The following is a 21,737-nucleotide window of genomic DNA, read 5'->3' as shown; positions in this document are numbered from 1 at the left end:
GAGGGCTGCTTACCCAGTTTTGGCAAGCTGTCAAGGGCTGCATAGGTAGCTCTACCCCTTGACAGGTTCCCCGCTCCCTGGTCTCTATCTTGGGACCAGTGTCTCAATGTCTTGGGACCAATATCCCAGGCGCAGCACCAGCGGGGCCCAGAGTGGGGCTCAGGCTGGCAGGGGTCTGTGGAGCTGGGTTGGGCTGCACCAGCAGGGAGAGGGGGGAGCTGGCCTGGCTCCGTAGAGCCCCTGCTGGCTGGGACCCTGTACTCCTGCCACCCTTCTCTGGGACCTGCCGGCACTGGCCCGGGGACACTGGTGTGGGCCTGGTGTACCCGCTCACTCCCAGTGCCCCCTAGCCTTGTGGTAGAGCCAGGGGGCAGTGTGCAGCCCTGACCCACTGCTCCCCAGCAGGGAACAAGCTGGTGCTGAGTGCAGGGAAAAGCAGCTCCTCCCCCACCCATGGTCAGTGCTCCCTGCTGCAGCTGCTCGTAGCCCACATGGGGCTGTCCTGAACAGGCACAGGCAGCCCCACATGGGCTATGAGTGGCTGCAGCACAGGGTGCCAGCCATGGGGCGGGGAAGGGGCCATTTTTCCTGTGCTCAGCACCAGCTTGTAACCCACCCCTGCAGCTAGCGCCCTGCAGTGGGAGCAACTGTGGCCCCCTCCCCCCTACTTGCTGTGCTGGGCAGTGTTTGCCACCACCGTCTCTGGGTTGCCCAGTGCATGAGCTCTGGGTGAGCAGCAGCAGGAAACACTGCTTGGTGTGGCAAGCAGGGGGGCCACAGCCGCTGCCACCATGTGCAGCCCCGATGGGCAAGCCTGGAGCCATGGTGAGGCCCATGCTGGCAGTGGGGGTGGGTTACAAGCTGGTGCTAAGCACGGGGAAAAGCAGCCCGTCGCCCTCCCTGTGACTGGTGCCCCATGCTGCAGCTGCTCGTAGCCCACGTGGGGCTGCCTGTGTCTGCTCAGGACAGCCCCGTGCTGGCTTCGAGCAGCTGCAGCAGGGAGTTCCAGCCATGGGATGGGGGAGGGGCCATTTTCCCCCAGGCTCAGCTTTTCCCTGGGTTCCTTCCCTGCCTGGGGTCCTCCCCTGCCCTTCCTCCCACCCCCCAACCTGAGTTTCTGGTGCTGGTGCAGCTGCATGGTCCCAGGCCAGAAGCCCCTGCCGGGGCTTCCAGCTGGGGTGGGGGCAGGGCCGGGTGTGGGAGCCCACAGGGCTTCTCCGGGATCCTACTGCCCCTGGTTCCTGTCATTTTTAACAGGAAGCAAAGACAGAGATAAATATTAATTTTCTAAATTTTTAGGGGCTCTGTGGGCCAGATAGAATGGCCTCGCTGGCTGAATCTGGCCCATAGACTGTATTTTTCTCACTCCTGACTTAGGGGCTGTCTTTGTTATCTAGGCATGTTGCCAACTCCCACTTCCCCAAACTTCATCCAAAATCTACCTTCAGCTATATCTATTGTTCCAGACCATAAAAACTGGCATTAGCACTTTTGAAGTGAACCAGATAGCCCTTTCTAGGCCAGTCTGGAGGGGGCTGTCTGTCCTTGTACAGTGCAGTCATTTATTTTTATTGAACTTTTCCAACAGTTGGAAGAGGAGATGAGAGATGGATCAGCTAATAGGAGGTGCAGCACCAGAAAAGATGGGTGGTTTTCTTTGTACAATTGAACATATCACTGCCTGTGGTTGCTACTGCCAGTTAGTAGTGCAATGAGTTATTAGCAAACCACTGCAGAATTAGTGAAACTAATCCTGCTATTTAATCATAATCTCCAGTCCAGACCTTCCATGTGCAACAAATTGCAAAAGAACAGGCCCTTGTGCTAAAAATATCTAGGCTTCATTTCAGCACAGGTGTCCAGTTTTGGAGATTTAAATTTAAGTAGCTGTCAAAACTAAAATTGTGCAAAAGCTGTTTTGCAGGTATTGGGAATCCTCCTATTAATAGTGACATTTTACCTATAGTTTAGGATTTAGCATCTGTGTGCAGTACATCTACCACCAAGCCAGAAGACTAGTTCAAGGTAGTGTTCCAATTTGTAGTGTAGATTTACTTCTAGCTGTGTTCTGGCTCCAGTCTAAAACTGCGAAGATGTTTCTACACCAGTTAACATCTGGTCTGTATCTAACCTACCTTACAAAACCATTTTCTAAGAAATATGCTAGGCTTAGTGCTCTTGATTCTGAGCATATAATGTAATTTAATAAATTCCTGTACTAGTGAGGCCTGAATTAAGGTTACTATTCTAGGTCGGAAGACATAGGAGGACTTAATAGACAGTTCTGGCACTGAGTCATAAGGCTGACCAATCTTGATCTTAGCCAAAACACTTCTGACCCCATTTAAATTAGAAATGGACGCTGAGGGTTATTTCTACTTTTGAATGTGAATGTGCAGGCCATGTTACTAGCTAGTTCTCATGTGAAATCTGTGTTAGGAGGGCATCCACCACCCAAAAACTGTAGCAGGTACTAGAAACAAAATGCCTCACTTAAAACTTTTCTCGTTAGGACTGTCAATTAATTGCCATTAATGTGGATGATGAATGCAAGAACCAATTAATTGCGCACATGGTTTTGGAGCCTGTGCCTGGGCTCCTCTTCGCCACCATCAGTGCCACACCCAGGCTGCTCAGAGGGGCAGTTGTGGCAGTGCAGAGGAGCTGCAGGGTGGCACAGGCTCTGGGCTGCTGGGGGGGGGGGAGTGTGTGCATACACACACACGCGCGCACACACTAGAGATGCACCAATATATTGGTGCCATGTTGGGACACTGCGTGCAGGCATGCAGCCACAGCATGCACATGGCCAGAAATGCAGCCTGGTGGCATGTAGAGCAGCACCCAGAAGGTAACTCTGTGGAGGGGGAAGGGAAGAGGTGGGGGCGCAGATCGAGGTCCCCATGGAGGGGGAGAGAGTGGTGTGGGGGCTGGGGTGAATGGGACCCCAGGGCTGGGGCAGGTTGTGGGATGGAGCCTTGGGAGGCTTGTCCAGGGCCATGTGGGGGCAGGGAGGGATGCTCCTTTTCTCTGTGTGCACCCATATGGGGGGCATGTGCCCCCTGGATTTGTGCATGGGGCAAAGGTGGGCTGCCCACTGCGGGCTGGGGCTTTGTTTTAAATTAATGACTGCCACTTTACTAATAAGCTGCTTGTACACATGATAAAATTGGCCTTTAGAGCAGTTTCATTGCCCTTTTGCACTGCTTTAATGGTGTCACTGTTTACACGTGCAGCAGTGTAAATTTGCTTTAATTTCACCACACTGTCCATGTGTGGAAGCATATTTTGCTTTAAATTACCTTGTTACATAGCAAGGTAAAACCCATCCAATGTATTTTACTTTGCTGCCTAACAAATTGCAACGGTGCATAAGGTGCTGGAAGCCTAGACACGTTCAGGGAGGCTTGGGCTTCGCTGGTTTCCAGTGCCCCATGCCCCATCCCTGCTGCCTTCTCCCACTGCAGCACACCCAGCCACCCTCCTGCTGCCTTGCCGCACTACCCCAGGGGCAAACCAGCCCATTCCCAGGTGGTCCTAGGCAGCAGGGATGGTACACGGGGTGCTGGAGTCTACCTGCCTCTTGTGTGGCTGGAGGGTGAGCTGCTGGCAGGCCAAGTAGCCCCTGAACTGCAGGGGACCCCTGACCTTCCCTTCATGGTGGCAGTGCCCCCCAGGCAGCACACACCTGTTAGCACCCCTCCCGGAGCCTGCATGTCTGTTTTGTGGGAGGCCCTGTTTTTTCCTCCATGGTGGTGGCACCCCCCAGGCAGCACCCTCCTGCTAGAAGACCACCTGGGTGCTCCCAGGGGACACTGACGCCATAGAGGAAAGGACTGGGTCTCCCACAGCTCAGGGACCACTCGGGATTTTTTACAGTTTTTAAGAAAATTGCATAATGGTGAATTTGATAGGTCCTTATTTCTGAAACTAATCTTTTTGTGTGTGATGAATCCTTGGTATGGAAAATTGCTACTGTTAAAAGTCAGCATGCTTGCAAATAAAAACGAGGGTTGGGACGGGTTGGGACAGGGACATTTTTATCTTGACCTCCTGCTACTAGGAAGGTGAGAAACTTCTCTCTGCATGCTACTATTCTAGTACATGCACTTGATGTATCAGTTTGTCTCTCATCCATATGAGAAATCTCTTGAGAATCCTCCTGAAGATCCTTCCTGAAGATCCATCCCTGTGGTGGTACCAACAAGAAATTATCTAATAAATAAGAAATAAAGCAAGGAGATGTAGGGATCACTGATTTGATTTATTTTATAAACTGGAGTGAGAATCTTTTAAACAATTCTGGATCACCAACTTGCATTGATACTGGCTCCTGTAATTGTATTATCTTACAGTTAACTCATCTCTCTCTTTCACTTCTCTTTGTAGTTTGCTTTCACTTATAAACTATTTATGATTTGTAAAAATAAAAGCCCTAACCCACCATTTTCAAACACAAAATATGATATATTAAAACTCTACCCTGCCATATCCATAATAACAGCTTATTTACTACACTATACCATTCATTTAAAAACAAACTATGATTTTCTATTTTGTTAATGGTAGGTATTATCTCTAGGGAGGAGATATGAGTTCTACTGTATTGTTGTCATGTTTTTCATTTACCACTTCTTGTTCTTGCACGTTCTCAGGGGAGGGGAGGTAGAAATCACAACAGTGTTCAAAATGCACATGAACAGTGCCCTGCTTGCTTGCTAAATTGGGTTCAACTAAATATCCGTAGAGCTCAATTCAGACCCTTTGTTTGTTGTAATCTTACACTTGTTCTGAGAGCTCGTAAAAACCCCTTTGTGCCGGTGATACTTTTACAGTTTAACCTTACTTCAATCGGAAACTACACATTTAATTAATAGTTTATCTGTCCTGTTCTTGATTTCAGACATGTAGGCTGCTTACAGATGTAAACCTCCTTCCCCAATGGCATTTTACTTTCAACTCCACATACTGCCATGCCAAGACCAGCACACGCCCTGAAGAGATATCGCATTAGTTGGATATGGCTTTCTTAACGTCTGTATAGATTGGGTGCTTTAGTGGGGCTTTTTTGGGTGCCTTTATCTAATAGCTGATTAGATAAAAGTGCCGAAAAGCCCCACTGAAGCATCTGATCTATACAGAGCATGGGGTGTTTTTTTCCCCATGTCTGTCAGTGCCTGTAATGCATTGTATGTGGTAATTGCTATTCATTGGCTAGATATTCTCTATCATAAACTTTTCAGTTTTAGTCTGTTTCATGATTATACTACACATTATTGTAACTCATGTTTCTTCCTCATCTGGTACCATGCATAGGAAATACCATTAACTCACATGACTGTAAAATATGCAAATAATGAGTTTTCTTTTAATAAATCTGATCAGTCCTATTCCCCTTGCTCTCCTAACTATATTAAAAAACTCTCAAAGGTTAGGAAACAAATAGACAATATGTCTATCAATTACCACTGTCTAGGAAAAAATTGCGAACCTTTAAGCCATCAATATCGCTAAGACTTTAGATATTTGAAAGAGCCTGCTTTTACAAGGCTGAGCTGGAGGTCCTTGACCAACAATACCCAGCTGATCTCTGTGTAATAAGCAGGGATCATAGAAATCTTTTTGCCAGAAAAAAATGTGGAAAAATGTGGAATTTGCATTTTTACAGAAAATCTTTAGAATCTCCAGAAAAAAAAAATTGCTGAAAATAAAATGCTGGCTCCCCAGTGGGAATGGCCACTGTGGCAGCCCACTGGGAAGGAAGAAGCTGGTGGGATAGAGGGAAGCTGCTAATGTGGAGGCTGCCCCTTCACTCTCTGCTACTGATTGGCTAAGAGGGCTGCCTGTCATGTGGCCCTGACTGACTCTCTCTGACAATCTCTGAGCTAATCAGGAGCAAGAGGTGGAGCTGTGTGAATGGCAGCCCCCTTGGCCAGTCAGAGGCAAGGGGCAGGGTTGCTTGAAGAACAGCCTTTTTGGCCAATCAGCAGTGAGGCTGCCACCAGGTCCCCTTGGCCAGTCAGCATGTTGGGGGGCTTGTCATGGAAAAACATGGATTTTTGTTATTTTATTGGATTTTTTGTTTATCACAGAAAACTAGGACCCCAGTAATAAGTTAGGGCTTGTCAGCCCAGTGTACAAGTTTGTAAATAAATTTGAGGCAGCATTAATGACCCAGGTTAACATAGGGCTGTATTCCTGCCCCTTTTTAAGTAAATGGCAAAATTCTCATTGCTTTCTATTGCGTTGGAGTAAGCTGTGAGGGAGGAGTTACGGTTGTGTTCTGATCTTAATGGAGCGTTACAGATTATTCCTTCAACACACCATGCATTAGATAATATGGTGATGAGTGTCATCACAATGCTTTTAAACAACTTTGGTCTCCCTTGTGCTTTTACAAGGACCTGATAACCTGATACTTGGATGCATCAAAATCTAATGTAATTCCACGATGATCCCATATTTGACTTTGAAGAAGCTGTGGAATAATTGTTTTCAGTAGCAATTAAAAAATCAGCCTAATCACTTTACTCTTTAGTAGTACACGTGGTGTGATACCTGTTACTGTGAACATCTCTAAATCTTCAAGCACAATTGAATTCCCACTGTGATACTTTGAAAAGGTACCCCTTGCTGTAAATTTTGTCTCCTAACATATTCTATGAATATCACAAGGCTTCTTTTGCTTTCAGCTGTCACTAGCCATTGATTATTGGTATCATTCTTTTAACTGTATTACCCATTTAAAGTAACTGTCTGGCACTACCAGGTGACACAGTGATTGTTTTCCATCATCCTTGGCTTTGTAAGAGTGAAGCTTTTTCAGCCAACGTTTCTTGGGTTTCATGATGGGGAATATTTCTGCCCAATTAAATAAAACCATGAAAATGATTACTTCTTATTCTGCAAAATTCAGAGATTTAATCAATATGATATAAGATGGAGAGTGAGAGAGAAATTGAAACTCTCTTTTACTTGTTTATTTACTCAGATGCCTCGAACTTGCTCTCACAATACATTGTCAAAGAATGTGTTTGCCAATAGATAAGCAACTGTCTGCTTGAACAATAAGCAGACCACAAAATGGGCCTAGCAGCCAATATTTCAGCTTGCTTGAAAACATTCTCAGTTTTAGAAGGTGTAGAGACCCTAATTCTCAATACGCAGCTGGCCAAGATTTTTATTTTATTTTCATGGTGATAAACAAATGCATCATTAATATTTCTTCACCTTTTAACACCCAGTCACTTTAAAACATATTCTTGGCAGTTGGGGCCATTTTTTGTCTGCTTACTGTTAAATGTAGACAGTTGCTTATACGTTAGCAAACCTTTTCTTTTAAAATACTTTGTGGGAGCTTCATGTAATCAATTAATGAGTTCCTGAGTCAGCAGCCAGAGGCTGCTCATAAGGTACCGTTCAATAAATGTCAAAGGCTATTTCCTGAATGGTATCTGAATTAATTATTATTTATCTTAACCTTTTACTTCCCCTGTCATGACCCTCAAATGTTGTGGGGATTGGAAGAAATGAACCCTACATCAGACTGGCACATTATTTAGTTCAGTTTTACAGAAGATTTAGGAATAACCAGAACACAGTTTTGCCCATCTGTAGTGATTATCAATTTCTATCTAGTATTACCAATATACTTCTTAAAGCCTTTTGTATACCCACATTGAAATTGAATGGCATTAAAAACTATGGAAAATGATCTCTGCATTTTAAATAGCGTTAGTCCAACAAAGTAGAGGCTCAAACTATAACTTTATACTTCTTATACTGAATTATTAGTGCATTATATTAACTCATATTTGAATTCCATGGCTGGTTGTAGTTAAGTTATGGAAATATCATGTTTCATATGCCTATTTCTACAAGAAAAATCCAAGTCCTTAGCTTTATTTCGTATCCTGCCAAATGTCAAGTGTCCCACTTATATTTATTTTCAGAGGGGCTGATGATATCAATAGCAAAAGGAAGATAGATGGATAGATGTCAACATGGACATAATGCGATTTCTTTTTGGGAGAGAGAATGATTCCTTTGTTTTGAAGAGTAAAAACAATTGTTGTGTACAGTGAGATTATCACAATGACTTTGATTTGTAAAGGTCATTCCAGAGTAATCATATTTTTAAAGTTTTCTCCAATCTCTTCCTGCTATTTAGCTTGTTGAGGTGTTGACACAATTTTGGTGACATTTGTCAGAAGTGGATTCGGCTCACAATAAGTTTTTTAAAGCAGACAGATGGCTTCAAAAACAGAGCATGCCCACAGAAAAATTTTATGGTATCTTTAGAATTATGACAGTACTGTCACAAGGGGTAGGTTTGTTATTAATGTTTTGGTGACAGATAATTCAAAATAACTTTTGCTTCTTCAGCTTGCTCAGATGAACTAGCTTCATGAAAAAATATACAAGGAAACAGATCAATTGAGCTGTGCATGAATGCAATATGTACTCAGTTTTGAAAGGTGCATTTTCATTTTTAGAAAGAGTATAAAATAAAGTGGTGCAGGCTCCTACCCTGGGGTTTTTTAAGAGGAGGCTAGATGAACACCTTGCTGGGGTCGTTTGACCCCAGTACTCTTTCCTGCCATGGCAAGGGGTCAGACTAAATGATCTACTCAGGTCCTTTCTGACCCTAGAAACTATGAAACATTTTTGAATCTCAAAAGCATTTTAAGGAAGTGCATTTTATTTCTTAGAATCAAAAGAAATGCAATGGATAAAATTAGAATAAGCTTGCAAAACTTGCATGTTAATGACCCAATTTTTTAAGTGCAAAACTAAAGTACTTTTACTATGATACTAATGGACTATCACCTCCATTATGAAGATATCAGGTATGCAGTACCTCAGGGGTGGGCAAAATACAGCCTGAGGGCTGAATCCAGCCTGCCAGGCCATTCTATCTGGCCTGTGGGGCCCCTAAAGTGTTTAGAAAATGTATATTTATCTGTTCCTGGCTGCCTGTCAAAGATGACAGGAACCAGGGGCAGTAGGACCCAGGGGGAGCCAGCAGGTGCCAGCAACAAGGCCAGCCTGGCCCTGCCTCACCTCTAACCCCCCCGCCCCTCCCAACCGGAAGACACTGCCTGCTACTGCTTTCGGGCTGTTCCAGCACCATGTGGCTGCATCTCCAGACTGTGGGAGCATGGGGCCCACGCTGGTACCCCAGGGCTAGAAGCAAGAGGGGGTTGTGTGTGTCTGTCCATGCAATGAGGGAGAGAAAGAGACAGAAAGCAATGGGAGGGAGGGAGAGAGTGAGAGTGTGTGTGTATGTGTGTATATGTTCATAAGGCTCAGGTCCCTTCCGACCCTACCAACTACGAAACTACGAGGCAGAGAGCACTAAGGGAGGGAGAGAGTGTGTGTATGTGAGAAAGAGAGAGACTCTGTGTGTGTGTGTGTGTGTGTGTGTGTGTGTGTGTGTGCACGCACGTGCGCAGTGGGGGAGAGAGAGTGTGAGTGTATTCATAGGGCGAGACTCACACACACCCCACCATACACATGCACCCATACCCCCTCTTGCACTGCCATACACACAGACCCCCAAACCCCTCACACACCCCAGCCACCCTCCCCCCACACCCCATATATCCACACACACACCCACATGCTCCTTCACCCCACACCCAACATACCCACACCTAACAGCACCCTACAAACATATCCCCATGCTCCCCCCTCACAATATATAAGAGTAAGACTTCATTTTAAGCTATTGTGCAATCACCTCTATGTACCCTACACAAATGCATGTAAATCAGGACAAAAATATTTTTTTGAAATCAAATTAATGAATGTTGTAGGTGTTCAATTTTTAGACTATAATTTGGTATTTTTCTGGTTCTGAGATGGCAAAACCCCTTGCTGAAAGGAATATTTCCAGGGGTAAGGGAGAGGGACTTCTGGTGGCAAAGGTCAGGGATTAGGGGGTGGGACTTCCAGTCACGAGGGGGTGGGGCACCTGTCAAGGGGTGGGGCTACCAATGCAGCCCTCGATAGCCTGCCAAAATTCAGTAAGTGGCCCTCTGCTTGAAATAATTGCCCACCCCTGCAATAGCATAACACTTTTTTTGAGGCCTTAGAGGCAGATCTTGGCGGAATGAACTCAGCCTTTCCTCTTCCCAGCAAAGACAAATTGAATACCAGGTAGCTCCTTTAAGTGACTTTTTTAGATGAGACCTTAACCAAAGTTTTAGCTTTATAAGGCGTGACCAGGTTTTCTGTGCTGTCTTTTCACCATCAAAATGGAAAAAAGCCCCCAAACCTATGAAAGCATAGACTTTTTGTTGATGATTTCCTTTTTAAATAGAGACTTTCATCTGTCTTGTGCTGCTTGTGCATAATGGGAAACTGTTATAACTACCCACATAACAATGCATGCAATCAGGATTTCATAAGGATAAATTGCTAAATTTGTCCTCACAAACCAGGGGATTCCAGGGGCTTTCTGGGCATGTTACTGTTGTTATTTCCCATTCATATTCTCATGGCAACCACATGTGAATTGGGATTGGAATACCATTGTGTTAGGTAATGTACAAACACAGATTTTGGGGATAGCTGTTTGCTTGAGGGGACATTTACATTCTTGTATGTATTTACTTAATGCCAATTTTAAACTTGCCAAAGTTAAAGTGAGACAGGATTGTTATGATGATCTGATTTGAGTGCTTGTTTAAAACAGTCCATTGAATTTCAAAGCTTTTAGTCTTTTGAAACCATAAAAAATGTCATGAATTCCTGGGATGCAGTTTGCATCACTGCTGATTTGATTGCCATGGCAGTCAGACTCATGGGAATGATGCCATCTGAGTGCTTCCATGTTAGGATCATAACATAGAAATTGGGTAGTAGACTAATGCAGTCAGAGGTATTTTTAAAGGGAAGATGGACTTTATGTCAAAGGCATCTCTCTGAGCTGATAACTCCAAGGACCCCTTTTGCTTTGAACAGATAAAGGAGCTCCACACAATAGCAGGAAAGGGACGGGTGGTATTCTCCATTTCTGAGCAAGTATTTCCTCACTATCTTGCTGCATGTACATGTTCGATCCCACAACTAAAGGTATTTTTAATTTAAATCTTAAACAAGATTTTAAAAATTCGATATTAATATTGTGATTTAATTTTGAATTTAACACGTCATTTAGACTACACTGTAGAACTGCTTAATTTCATGTCAGCTACATATATGCTTGCATGGACTGAGGATCCTGTTGACCAACCTGATCTGCTATGACAAGATGACTTTGTGGATGGGGAGAGAGCAGTGGATGTGATATGCCTTGACTCTGACATAGTTTTGACCTTATCTTTTATTATATTTTCATTGGTAAGCTAAGGAAATACAGTATTGTTGGATACATAACAGGTTGGATTAAACTGCCCAAAGAATAGTCATCAAGCGTGATGTCTAGGGAGTACAAGCTATCAAGCAGGGTTCCCCAAGGGTCTGTCTGGCATTGTTTAGTACCTTCATTGATAATTTGGAGGATGAGATGAATACACATTTAGCAAATGTACACATCCACCAAACTGGCTGGAGTTGCTGACACTTGGGAGAGTAGGATTCAGAATGACCTTGAGAAACTGGAGAATTAGTAGTAAATTCTAATATTATTGTAACCTGGGTACACCCAAGAGAGTGCCCTATTTTCAGTTGAAAAGGATGCGTAGGCAGGAGGGGGTTCTATGAGAGGGATGCCAGAATTTCAAGCAGATCCCTCTTTCCTCTGTAGAGTTATCCCAAGCCCAAAGTTCTTAACTATATAGAATTTATTAAGTTATAATATACATAAACATAAAACTAAGTATCATATACATATATTTACACAGAGAACACTAACCAATAACCAAGGTCAAACCCTAAATAATACTATTTACAACATCACAATACAACATTTCAATTACAAAATATAAGGTGCAAACATGAACAAACTTAACATCTATTCCTTAATATAGTCCCATGGCAAGATATAGGGGTGGGTGTCCAGGAAGCACCAGGGTCCCCTCCCTGTAGGGCCTTGACTAGGCAGGGAGGCTGCTCACCCAGCCCCTTCTCTGGGTTTGCCACCCCAAACGTCTTTCCCCTGTGGGACCCAAGAGCCCAATGACTCATGCTTCCTCCGGTGGCGGTGGTCAGGGCACAGCTCGATGGAGTCTCCTCTGCTGGAGCAGCTCTCTAGGCCTCTCCTGCACTGCTGGGCTCTTCTCCACCCTGTGCCCCACTCTGGGCACCGTGGGCTCAGCTCCTCTCAGCTGCTGCACCACTGCTGCTGGCTCCTGGGTGCTGGGCCTCATGCTGCAGCACTACCATTTCCCTGTGCCCTGGCTTGGCACTGAGGGTTCTCTTAGCATAGGCTGGGCCCTTCAGGCTCTGGCCAGATGTCCTCACAGTGGGGGGCTAATCCGAGCAGCCTCCGCTGCTCCCTAGCTCCCAAAGCTTGGGCTTCGCGCACCACCCTGCGCACTGTGGGACCTGGCCGCTTGCCGGGACATGGGGCTTGAACTGCCTCACTGCAGCCCCAAGGCCTTTACCCTGTGCGCTGCCCTGTGTGCTGTGTTGCCTGCTGGCCCTGCCGGGGTTGCAAGCTCGAGCCGCTGCTTGCGGCTTCCAAAGCCTGGGCTCCATGCACCCAACTGCTCACCATGATGGGCCCGAGCAGTCTCACACCGCTCCTAGGGCCAGGTCTCCACGTGCTGACCCTGTGTGCCATCAACAGCCTACGTGGTCTTACACCGCTCCCAAGGCTGCTCCTCCAGTGGCAGCTTCTGGAACCTTGGACATATTGCCCGCTGGGGGAGAGCTCCCCAGCTTTTCTTGAGTCCCTTGCTGCATCTCCCCTCATGCTGGGCATGCAGCTCCTTTTATATGCTCCAGGGCTCTGCCCCTGAAGTCTTCTGGACCTGACAGTTTACAGTCTTCAGTCAGGTCCAGGGGAGCTCTTCTCCTCCTCCCCTCAGGAAAGGGGCGTGACTTTATTTCTTCTGCTGCCTCCTGATTGGTGGGTGGGTTCCATCAATCAAAACAGCAGGATCTCAAGCCTGGGACTCAACCCAAGCTCTGAAAGGTGAGCCTGCTACATTATAAAAGCCTATGTCTGTCTGTCTGTCATGCTTTATTGATGCTCTGATTTGCTGACGGCAACAGCCAGAGTGCTTCAAGCATGGAGGAGCACCACCATGATTCTGAAGCCGTGCTGAGGAATGGACAGGGGGTGGGGGAGCTGGGGCTAGCCAGCCTCTCCCTGGCGCACAGGGGAACAGTGTGCCCTGAGACAGGGGAGCTGGCAGCCTTGGGTTGGGTGCTCTTCTGTCTCTGTGTGCTTCAGGGTGGGGGCTGTGCTGTGGAGCCCCCACGCCTAGGCACATGGAGGCCCCATCTTGAGGCACACTGCCCCAGCCAGCTGCTCCCCAGCTGGATGGGGCCCGGTGTGTCTTGAGGCAGGGGAGCAGGCAGCCCTGGGCTAGCTGCTTCTCTGTCTGCATGTCTCAGTGTAGGGGCTCTGCTATGGAACCCCTGCACTGAGGCACCCTGCACCCCAGCCAGGTGGCTGGGTTTGAACACATCCAGCTCCTCCAACTGCCTCTTCACTAAGTCTGCACTAACAGTTGGTGGGCTGGTATCCCTCCTGATCCATTGGGAGATTTGTCTTCATCTGTGTGTAGGAATACAGACGCAAAGAACATACTGAAGAGCTCAGCTTTGTCCCCTCTCTCTATCACCAATTGCCCTAGTTTGTCCTGTAGGGGTCCTGTGCTACCCTGCACCTTCCTTTTGCTCCCTATATACCTGAAGAAGGACTTTTTGTTCTCCTTAATTTTTGTCACCAGCCTAAATTCTAATCCTGCTTTGACCTTTCTAGCAGATTCCCTACAAGTACGAGCCAGGGAGATATACTTCTGCTTGGTAGCTATCCCTGGTTTCCACAGTCTGTATACCTCTTTCTTTGCCCTTTGGTTTTTCTGGGCTTACCTGTTCAGCCAAGAGGGCTTCTTGACCCCATTGTCCCCTGTTATGTGGAATGGGATTGTCTCCTTTTGCGCCCATAGGTTTGTTCCCTTGAGGAACGACCATTCTTTCTGGACCCCCATTTCACCAATGCTCTTGACCTTTAATGCCTCACTAATTAATCTCCTGAGCACACTGAAGTTAGCCTTTCTGAAGTCTAGCACTTCAGCCCTGCTGGTTAGTTTACCCACCCTTTGCCGGATAGTGAATTCAATCAATCGATGGTTACTGTCCCTTAGATTACTTTGTACCTGCAGATTCCCACCAGATCATCCCCTGTAGTTAACATGAAGTCCAGCAAGGCATTTCCCCTAGTGGGATCATATACCTCCTGCATTAGGTAGAGGTCCTGTGTGCAGGTTAAGATCCTACATGAGTGGTTAGATTTGGCTGACTGCCCCTCCCAGCAGATGTCAGGGTAGTTTAGGTCACCCATGACAACCATAGCTGTTGACTGTACAGCATCTGAGAGCTGTCTGGAGAATTCCAGGTCTAGCTCATCCTACTGGTGTGGCGGTTTATAGTAGACCCCCACTACCAAGTCCCTTTCCCCCAGGCCCCCTTGTATCCTAACCCACAGTACCTTGGTTTGGCCCTCCTCTGATCCCATCTTGATTATAGAGGATATATACTGTTCTTTAACTTAGCGAGCGACACCCCCACCTTTTTTCTCCACTCTATCCTGTCTGTACAACCTGTAACCCTCAATGCCTACTGCCCAATTGTGAGTTGGTTATACAAGTTCTAAACTTAATGCACAATAACTACCACACATTAATGAATGTGTAGATACACCCCTTGATTCTCAAAGCAATGTTTCCCAGGAGCTGCAAAATCTGCAAGTCCAAGCTTCCCAAAAGCCTGTCAATTTAGTTGATAGGGAAGCAGGTAGGATTCCAGTGGACCCTGCCTGTGGTTTGTAGGATGTTGGTCAAAACTAGAACATTTTGGTTTTGACAAGCAAGCATTTTCCAGCAGAAAGTCTGGTTTGTCACAGAATCCACAGCCAACTCTACCAATAATTCCAGATCTTGGAATTATATAGGGTTGCATTTTAGGTGCAGAATAAATTGTAGAATTTAGATATTTCATAGTAAAATTAACCTATTTGAAGTGACACGTTACTGAATGCTAACATCAATGTGGTGTAACTATTCATTATATCATAAATGTTACTACTTTGTCATCCATTTGGCTACTTATGAAAAAATTGCATCTATATGGGCTGCATACATTTTCTTTCTTATTTTTCAAACCTTGACTGTTAACCATCTTCTAATCTTTCAAAATATTTGTATATTTTTTCTATAGCTGCCATGTTGCTGAAATACAAGACTTTGTAAAGAATATCACATCTGGTCCCTGCTTTTTTCATTTTTGTCATATTAGGTTGGATTTTTAACATCTGTTTGGTTTACATTGTTCACTAGGGACAGGCTCATGTCATCAGGAGATGATGTAACTGTGTTCTCAGGCACAAGATAACATCTTCAATTGCCATTGTTTTCCAGTACTGAAGAGCTTGCAAGCCGCCATTGTTTCTTCATTTTGTTTACCAGCACTGAAGCAATATAGTATGCAAAGATGTGTCACACTCTTTTGGAGAGGAAGATCCTTCTGGTCACTAGGATGAATGAAATATTACATCTTTGCAATAGGATGATATCAGGGGCTGGGAAGATCAGAGTAATGTCAGCTGTGCCCATTATTTTTATGTATCACTCTCATATTTCTCAAGCGCAATGATTTAGTGTGTTTGGGATACCTGGTCTCTACCCTTTGGGCAAATGCAGGGCTCTGTCCCATGATTTTTGCTATATAATTTGCCTGTAAGAATGTACAAATACATACAATATATAGGATGTACAGCTAGCTTATAACACTATGGATGTGTTATTTATTCACCAAAATTATCAATTATTATTAACACCAATATTCAAAATGAAAAGCTATTGTAAAAAAACTGCTATAATGATTGACACGCTTAAATCTGCACGTGGTGTGATATGATGTTAAGAAAAACCATTCTGCCTCTTGACAGCACTGCAGAATCTCCTGTTTGTCTTAATTTTATAGCACTAATCCATGAATCTCGCATTCTTGTCGCTCTACAGAATTTAAAATGGTAGTATTTGACCAATACATATTTCAATATTTCTAAGTACTCCCTTATGAATAGAACATCCCTATACATCCAGCTCAAAGCATTCCCGCTCCCTTTGGGATAAAACTCTATGAAAGAATTGCTTATTAACTTTCAGAGGTGATTTTTTTTGAGTATTTACCGGTATCAACAGCATGAATTCATAGCATATGTGATTGTTAAAAATATATATATACAAAATCATAAACATTATAGCTGGTAGATGACTTATCTTTTTTATAGGTGGGCAAATTTAAATTTCACTAAGCAACTGAAAGGCATCATTCTGGTTGCAAGATTGTTTTCTAGGTATTTTAATAATACTTCACATTTTTATCACAATTATACTTTATAAAATCAGATGATCCTTTATAGACCAAAAAGGAAAGTTACTTTATAAATTAGTAATCTCTAATTTTAATTTCGCAGGCCCTTCTCTCTCTCCTACCTCCTTTTATAGTGTAAATCTTAGTAACATAAGTGCTTTTATTTTTATTTGATGTTTCAAAAATGCTAACTGTTAATAATTGTATTTTTGTGACAAAGAATGTCATAGAAAATTTGTATTTGTATATCAGCATGTTCTCTATTAACTGAAAGGTAGAATGGCATAATATAATGGGCATTTTGTCTTTACAATGTTTTGATGTGTTATGAAAGAATCCTATTACCATATTTACCTGAGTATAAGATGACTGTGAAATTAAGATGACCACTGAATAATTAGATTCTACACATGGAAAATTTATAAATTTATTATTATTTTTCAGGTATGGAATCTAATTATTGGAGGATCATCTTAAATTCATTTACCCTCCCCCCCACTGCAAGTGGTGGGGGAAGAGGTGATGTGGGGGGCAGTAATGGGGCAGGCGGTGGGGGACAAGCAGTGGGGAAGGCAGTAGGAGGGAAATGTGATAGGGCAGGTGGGGGGCATAATGGGACAGGCATTGGGGGCAGGTGGTAGAGAGCAGCCAGTGTGGAGGCAGTGAGGCAGGCAGTGAGGGGGGCAGGAAGCTTGCCTTTTGCTATCTGTACGTTCTCCCCACCACTTACCTCCCATTGTGCCTGTCCCTCCCTCCACAGCCTCAGGCTGCCCCAGTTTCCCTCTTCCCCTCTTTCCTCCTCCTCTCCACTCCTCACTGCTTCTGCAACTCACAGCCTCAGGTCCCCACCCCTCTGGTGAAATTGACATTTATCAACATTTACCAATAAAAAGCAAATCCTACCAAGCATATCTATAACTTATTGACTTGTCTTCTATTTCAGAGGATGCCTAGATCCTTTTTTTATTAAAGTGACTTGATTATTTACTTTGATGAGAAAAAGGTCTTTCCTCTGATGATGACAGTGGGATTAGCTTAATAAACTGCTATTGTGTTTTGATTGGTCCCTGGGGTTCTGCACCCAAAGACTTCACTTTAACACAGCATCAGCAGCCAGATGGAGGCATAATCTATAGAACAATGAACTATTTAGAAAAGGCATAAATGGATTGACCAATTATTATATAAGGCACGGAAATCCAAATCTGAAAGCCCAATCCACTGTACCCCATCTGTTATGACTATTTGGGCTGCCTTTTATGTTAGCAAAGGGTGTAGTGCTTTTTAAAACCTGTCAGATTATTTTACTCTTTTCTGTCTGTGCTGAAATTAATAGGAAGACCCTGAGGGGATTTGAAACAGGACTGACTGAATGAGGAACTTGTTTCATCATAAAAGATAATTTTAACAAAACTGTGAGAATGTCAGGCTCACTTTTAAATTCTTAATGATCTATATTATTCATGACTTTCTTTTTCATGTATTTATATATGCTCTTAGGGACAAGGAGATCTGCTGAAAAATGCCAAGAATGAAGCCATAGAGAACATGAAACAAATCCAGCTGGCATGCTTGTCATGTGGACTGAGCAAAACTGGAAGTGGGAACATGGATCCAAAATCAAAACGATCCCTTGAGGCAATACAGGAGAAGGATACTGGAGATGGGAATGGGAGGCTGTGAGAGAAAGCAGCATTGTCATATTTGTCATATGTTTCAATAACTCTAAACTATTTTTTTAAAGTATTTAAAAATTCACACAGTAATGCCCTCTTGCAGGGTGTTAGAAGTATTAAAATCCTCACAATGTCAGTATTTTAATGCAGTTAATTTATCTAAGTTAACTCTTTTAGTAGTTGAATTTCTAATAAATTTGAGCTGCCTGTGTGTGTGCGTGCTTGTCAGCACGTGTGGAATCTTAGAAAACATCCTTCATGAGTGACATTATCTCTTTACTAATTTATTCTTGTGTCATCTTTGAACAGATGTTAATTCTGAAAATCAAAACAAATAGGGAGAATGTGTACCAGTTTTATGCTTCATTTTCCTGTCCTGTTTTTGTCTTTTAATTTACAACTTTTAATATGTTGTGCTGTTTAAACTAAAAAAAACAGAATTCACCAACAACCATTTTTGTGAGGGTAGAAATAGTGGGTTGCTATAAACTCGCAGCATAGTTTTAATGAACAATTAAAATAAGTAAATGAAATATTAAACAATTTCTGGATAGATCATAATTAGATTTCAGATGGACAGTTCACTGAATTTTAGTTAGTCGCTCTTTGGCATACATTCGGCAAATATAAGAAATAGCTAAGTCCTTTCATTCAAGAAGGTCGTTGCTGCATTTTAGTTCTGCGGAAAAGCTACAACCTTAGCTGAAGTGCATTTATCTTACATGGTAATAAACACAGCTATTCAAGCCTCTTATATGAAGTGATGGTTGTGATTATGATAATACAATATGAAGGTGATCTTCAGTAATTTTGAAGTGCTCATCAGTGGCAGTATTTGAAGGAAAGTAATATAGACTTCATAAACTGTGAGCTTCACATGAAGTTTGGAAAATGGGTCAATTTTTGCTTGTCTTAGTAATCCCATTTAAGTCAGGTGAGCAAATCAAGCAGGCTTTGACCTTTTTTCCCCATTTTTAAGAAACATGCTGTCCTGGAAATTCAGAGTAAAACTGCAGAATTGCTAAAGATATAGCTAGAGAAATAGCATGGGGAAAAAAAAGAATACCAGTATTCTTGTGCAGCAGTTTTAAATGTTCACAACATGCATCAAATCCTTATAATAATTTTGGAAATTAGATGATGCCATTATGCTATTGTGCACAGGCAATGCAGGACAACAAGGCAATGAATCCTCACTCCATCATCCTTATCAGGTCCAGCTCTTTTATTTTCATGATGCTCATTTCAATCTTTTAAGTGCTGTGCTTGACTGTAGTAGTTGTGTTACTTCTTACAGAACCAAGTGTTCTACAGTTATGAAAGACTCTATTTATTTAAGCATTGCTTTTATTTTGAAAAGCTACTTTTTAAATTGATTTGATTAACAAATATGCTAATTTTCTGAACTTAACAAAAGGTAATTGTTGAAAGTTTGACCATCTGAAATCTTATATAGCTACTGTTATAAGTTATTTTTGACTTCTTAATAACACTATTATGTTCATGTTGCACATTACTGAGAGTAAAGCTATGAAACAACTTTGATCCATGTTTTTAAAATGCTTGTACAGGAAAGGCAGACACTGACAACTTTGGGTATAGGAAAAAGGTTCTCTTCTGTCACACAGTTCCATATTCAAAAGGATATAACTCAGTTGCCTTAAAAGTCATTACTTTTACACTTGCTATCCATGCTAGGGGAGCAGGTAACTGTTCTTTCCTAGACCTCTGGTGTTCTGTGTTAAGCAGTGATATAGGTCACTGATTTTTTTTGTTTAAACGTGAACATGATCCAAATTTTTTCCCTTGAGAAGAACATTCCTTTATCCGGAAAGTAACTAGTATGAAGAACATCTTTCAGTTTTTCCTCCCTCTCTGATTCTATAAATTGAATGGGGAGATAACAGTGGTATATAGATAAGGGCTTATATGTTACAGCTGCAAAAAAACCAACAGTATAAAACTCTACATACACATTATGTGGGAACAGAAAATTGCCTGGCAAGAGATTTCAAAGTACAGATATACTGATTTCTCAGAGTTGTTTCAGTACACACAAACTGTATTGCAAATCAGAGGGACAATCCTAATTCAGCTGAAGTTGTCTTTTCTGTTCCCTCAGGATACATCAACTAGGGATTTTCTTAGCTGAAGCTACTGCAGGTTAGTAGTTGTGGGGAGCCTTTGTGCTCCCTTCCTTATGGGGGAAGGACTTTCATAGCAAACAGTTATCCCCAGGCCTACTCACACTCTTCTCCCATCTGCTTCATGTGGCTGAACATGAGTAGAAGGATCACATTCAACCTTATAAACAACGATACATGGGAGACAGCATGGCCTTAGGGCAGGGGCTTTATGCGGTAGACAGCATTTTAACAGAAAGATGAATTGCAGTTGCACACACTGATGTGGACTGGCTAGTCTCCAATTTATATTTCCAGGTGGCATCTACAGTAATTGCTTCTGTGGAAAAGTAGGAGAGGATTACTTCTATTTTCAGCTGCCTTTTAATGTGCACTGGCAGCTGGAAATAAGAAGGGGAGATAGTACCACTGTCCTGGCCAGTGATCAGTGGATCAGAGCTTGGGAAATAGTACTGTACTGGATTAGGCATGTGACTAGGAATTGGTGTATGAAGATTCTTGTTCCAGCTTCACTGTTAACTCATGTGCTTCAGGGTACTTAACATTTTTTTGGTGTTAGCTTTCCTACTTGCTATATAAAGACAATTTGTCTTTTCTTTTCCTCACAGGGATGCTGAAAAGATTAGGAAACAACTGTGGGATACTTTGGATATTTAATGTTCTCTGTTATTCTAACTTATTAATAAGTACAGTTGGTTCTGGTTACTGTGTTAAGTCCAGAATGTGTGGAGCCTGTGCATATTCTGGCACCTCAACTAGTGCATTTTGGTGCCCACGCTGCAGCTGTTGTCTTTTCTAAATCATAATAATTTTTACCTAGCTTCATGCACTACTATGCACTACTTGTTTAGGCAATGCAAGTTGACATTTACCCACATTGCAGGGTTAGCATAACATTGATTAAACCCTTACACTGTCTTGCCACCTTTTTCTATATTATTTTCCACAGATGATATGCATTTTTTATATATCTTACAGCTTCCAAATATGAATGCCTGTCAGTTCAATCTCAGATCCTTACATGTCTCTCCTGTTTAGTCCCATTTCCCAAAATAGATAGCTATCAGATAATTGCATGCACAGAAAGAGCTTTCCTGTATAATAACCAGTCTCTTCCTTCTGTCTCTTCAGACTAAAATGTTAGGTCACAGCCTTTTTGGAATCATTCCCATTCCCATAGCAATAAAAAACAGCATCACACAAGTGACTGATAAAAAAAAGTTTCATGAAACAAAGGAAGATAAGGTTATGGATGAGATCTCTCCCATCCCTACTACTTGTTTTAGGATCGATTGATTGTATTGTGGTGTCAGCTATAACTGCTACAGAAATGTGCAACGTATGCATTGCAAGATCCTACAGTAGGAATTAACTTGCCTTACTATATCTCACATTTATTTCTTGTATAATTAGGTGCCTAGGA

At 43.1% G+C, this 21,737-nt stretch overlaps 1 protein-coding gene across 1 annotated transcript in view; it reads left to right on the top strand.

Annotated features, from left to right (window-relative positions):
* Positions 1 to 21,534, top strand: part of PLCL1 (phospholipase C like 1) — a 339,376-nt gene extending 317,842 nt beyond the window's left edge. Inside the window, exon 6 of the mRNA XM_019554294.1 lies at positions 17,995 to 21,534. Coding sequence (XP_019409839.1) covers positions 17,995 to 18,177 — 183 coding nt within the window. The 3' untranslated portion in view covers positions 18,178 to 21,534. The remainder of the gene's footprint in view (positions 1 to 17,994) is intronic.
* The last annotated feature ends 203 nt before the right edge of the window (positions 21,535 to 21,737 follow it).

The sequence above is a fragment of the Crocodylus porosus genome, unplaced genomic scaffold, assembly GCF_001723895.1.
Source record: "Crocodylus porosus isolate Cpor-Errol unplaced genomic scaffold, CroPor_comp1, whole genome shotgun sequence".
NCBI lineage: Eukaryota > Metazoa > Chordata > Crocodylia > Crocodylidae > Crocodylus > Crocodylus porosus.
The sequence above is the reverse complement of the archived record's forward strand: the minus strand, read 5'-3'. Positions and strand labels throughout refer to the sequence as shown.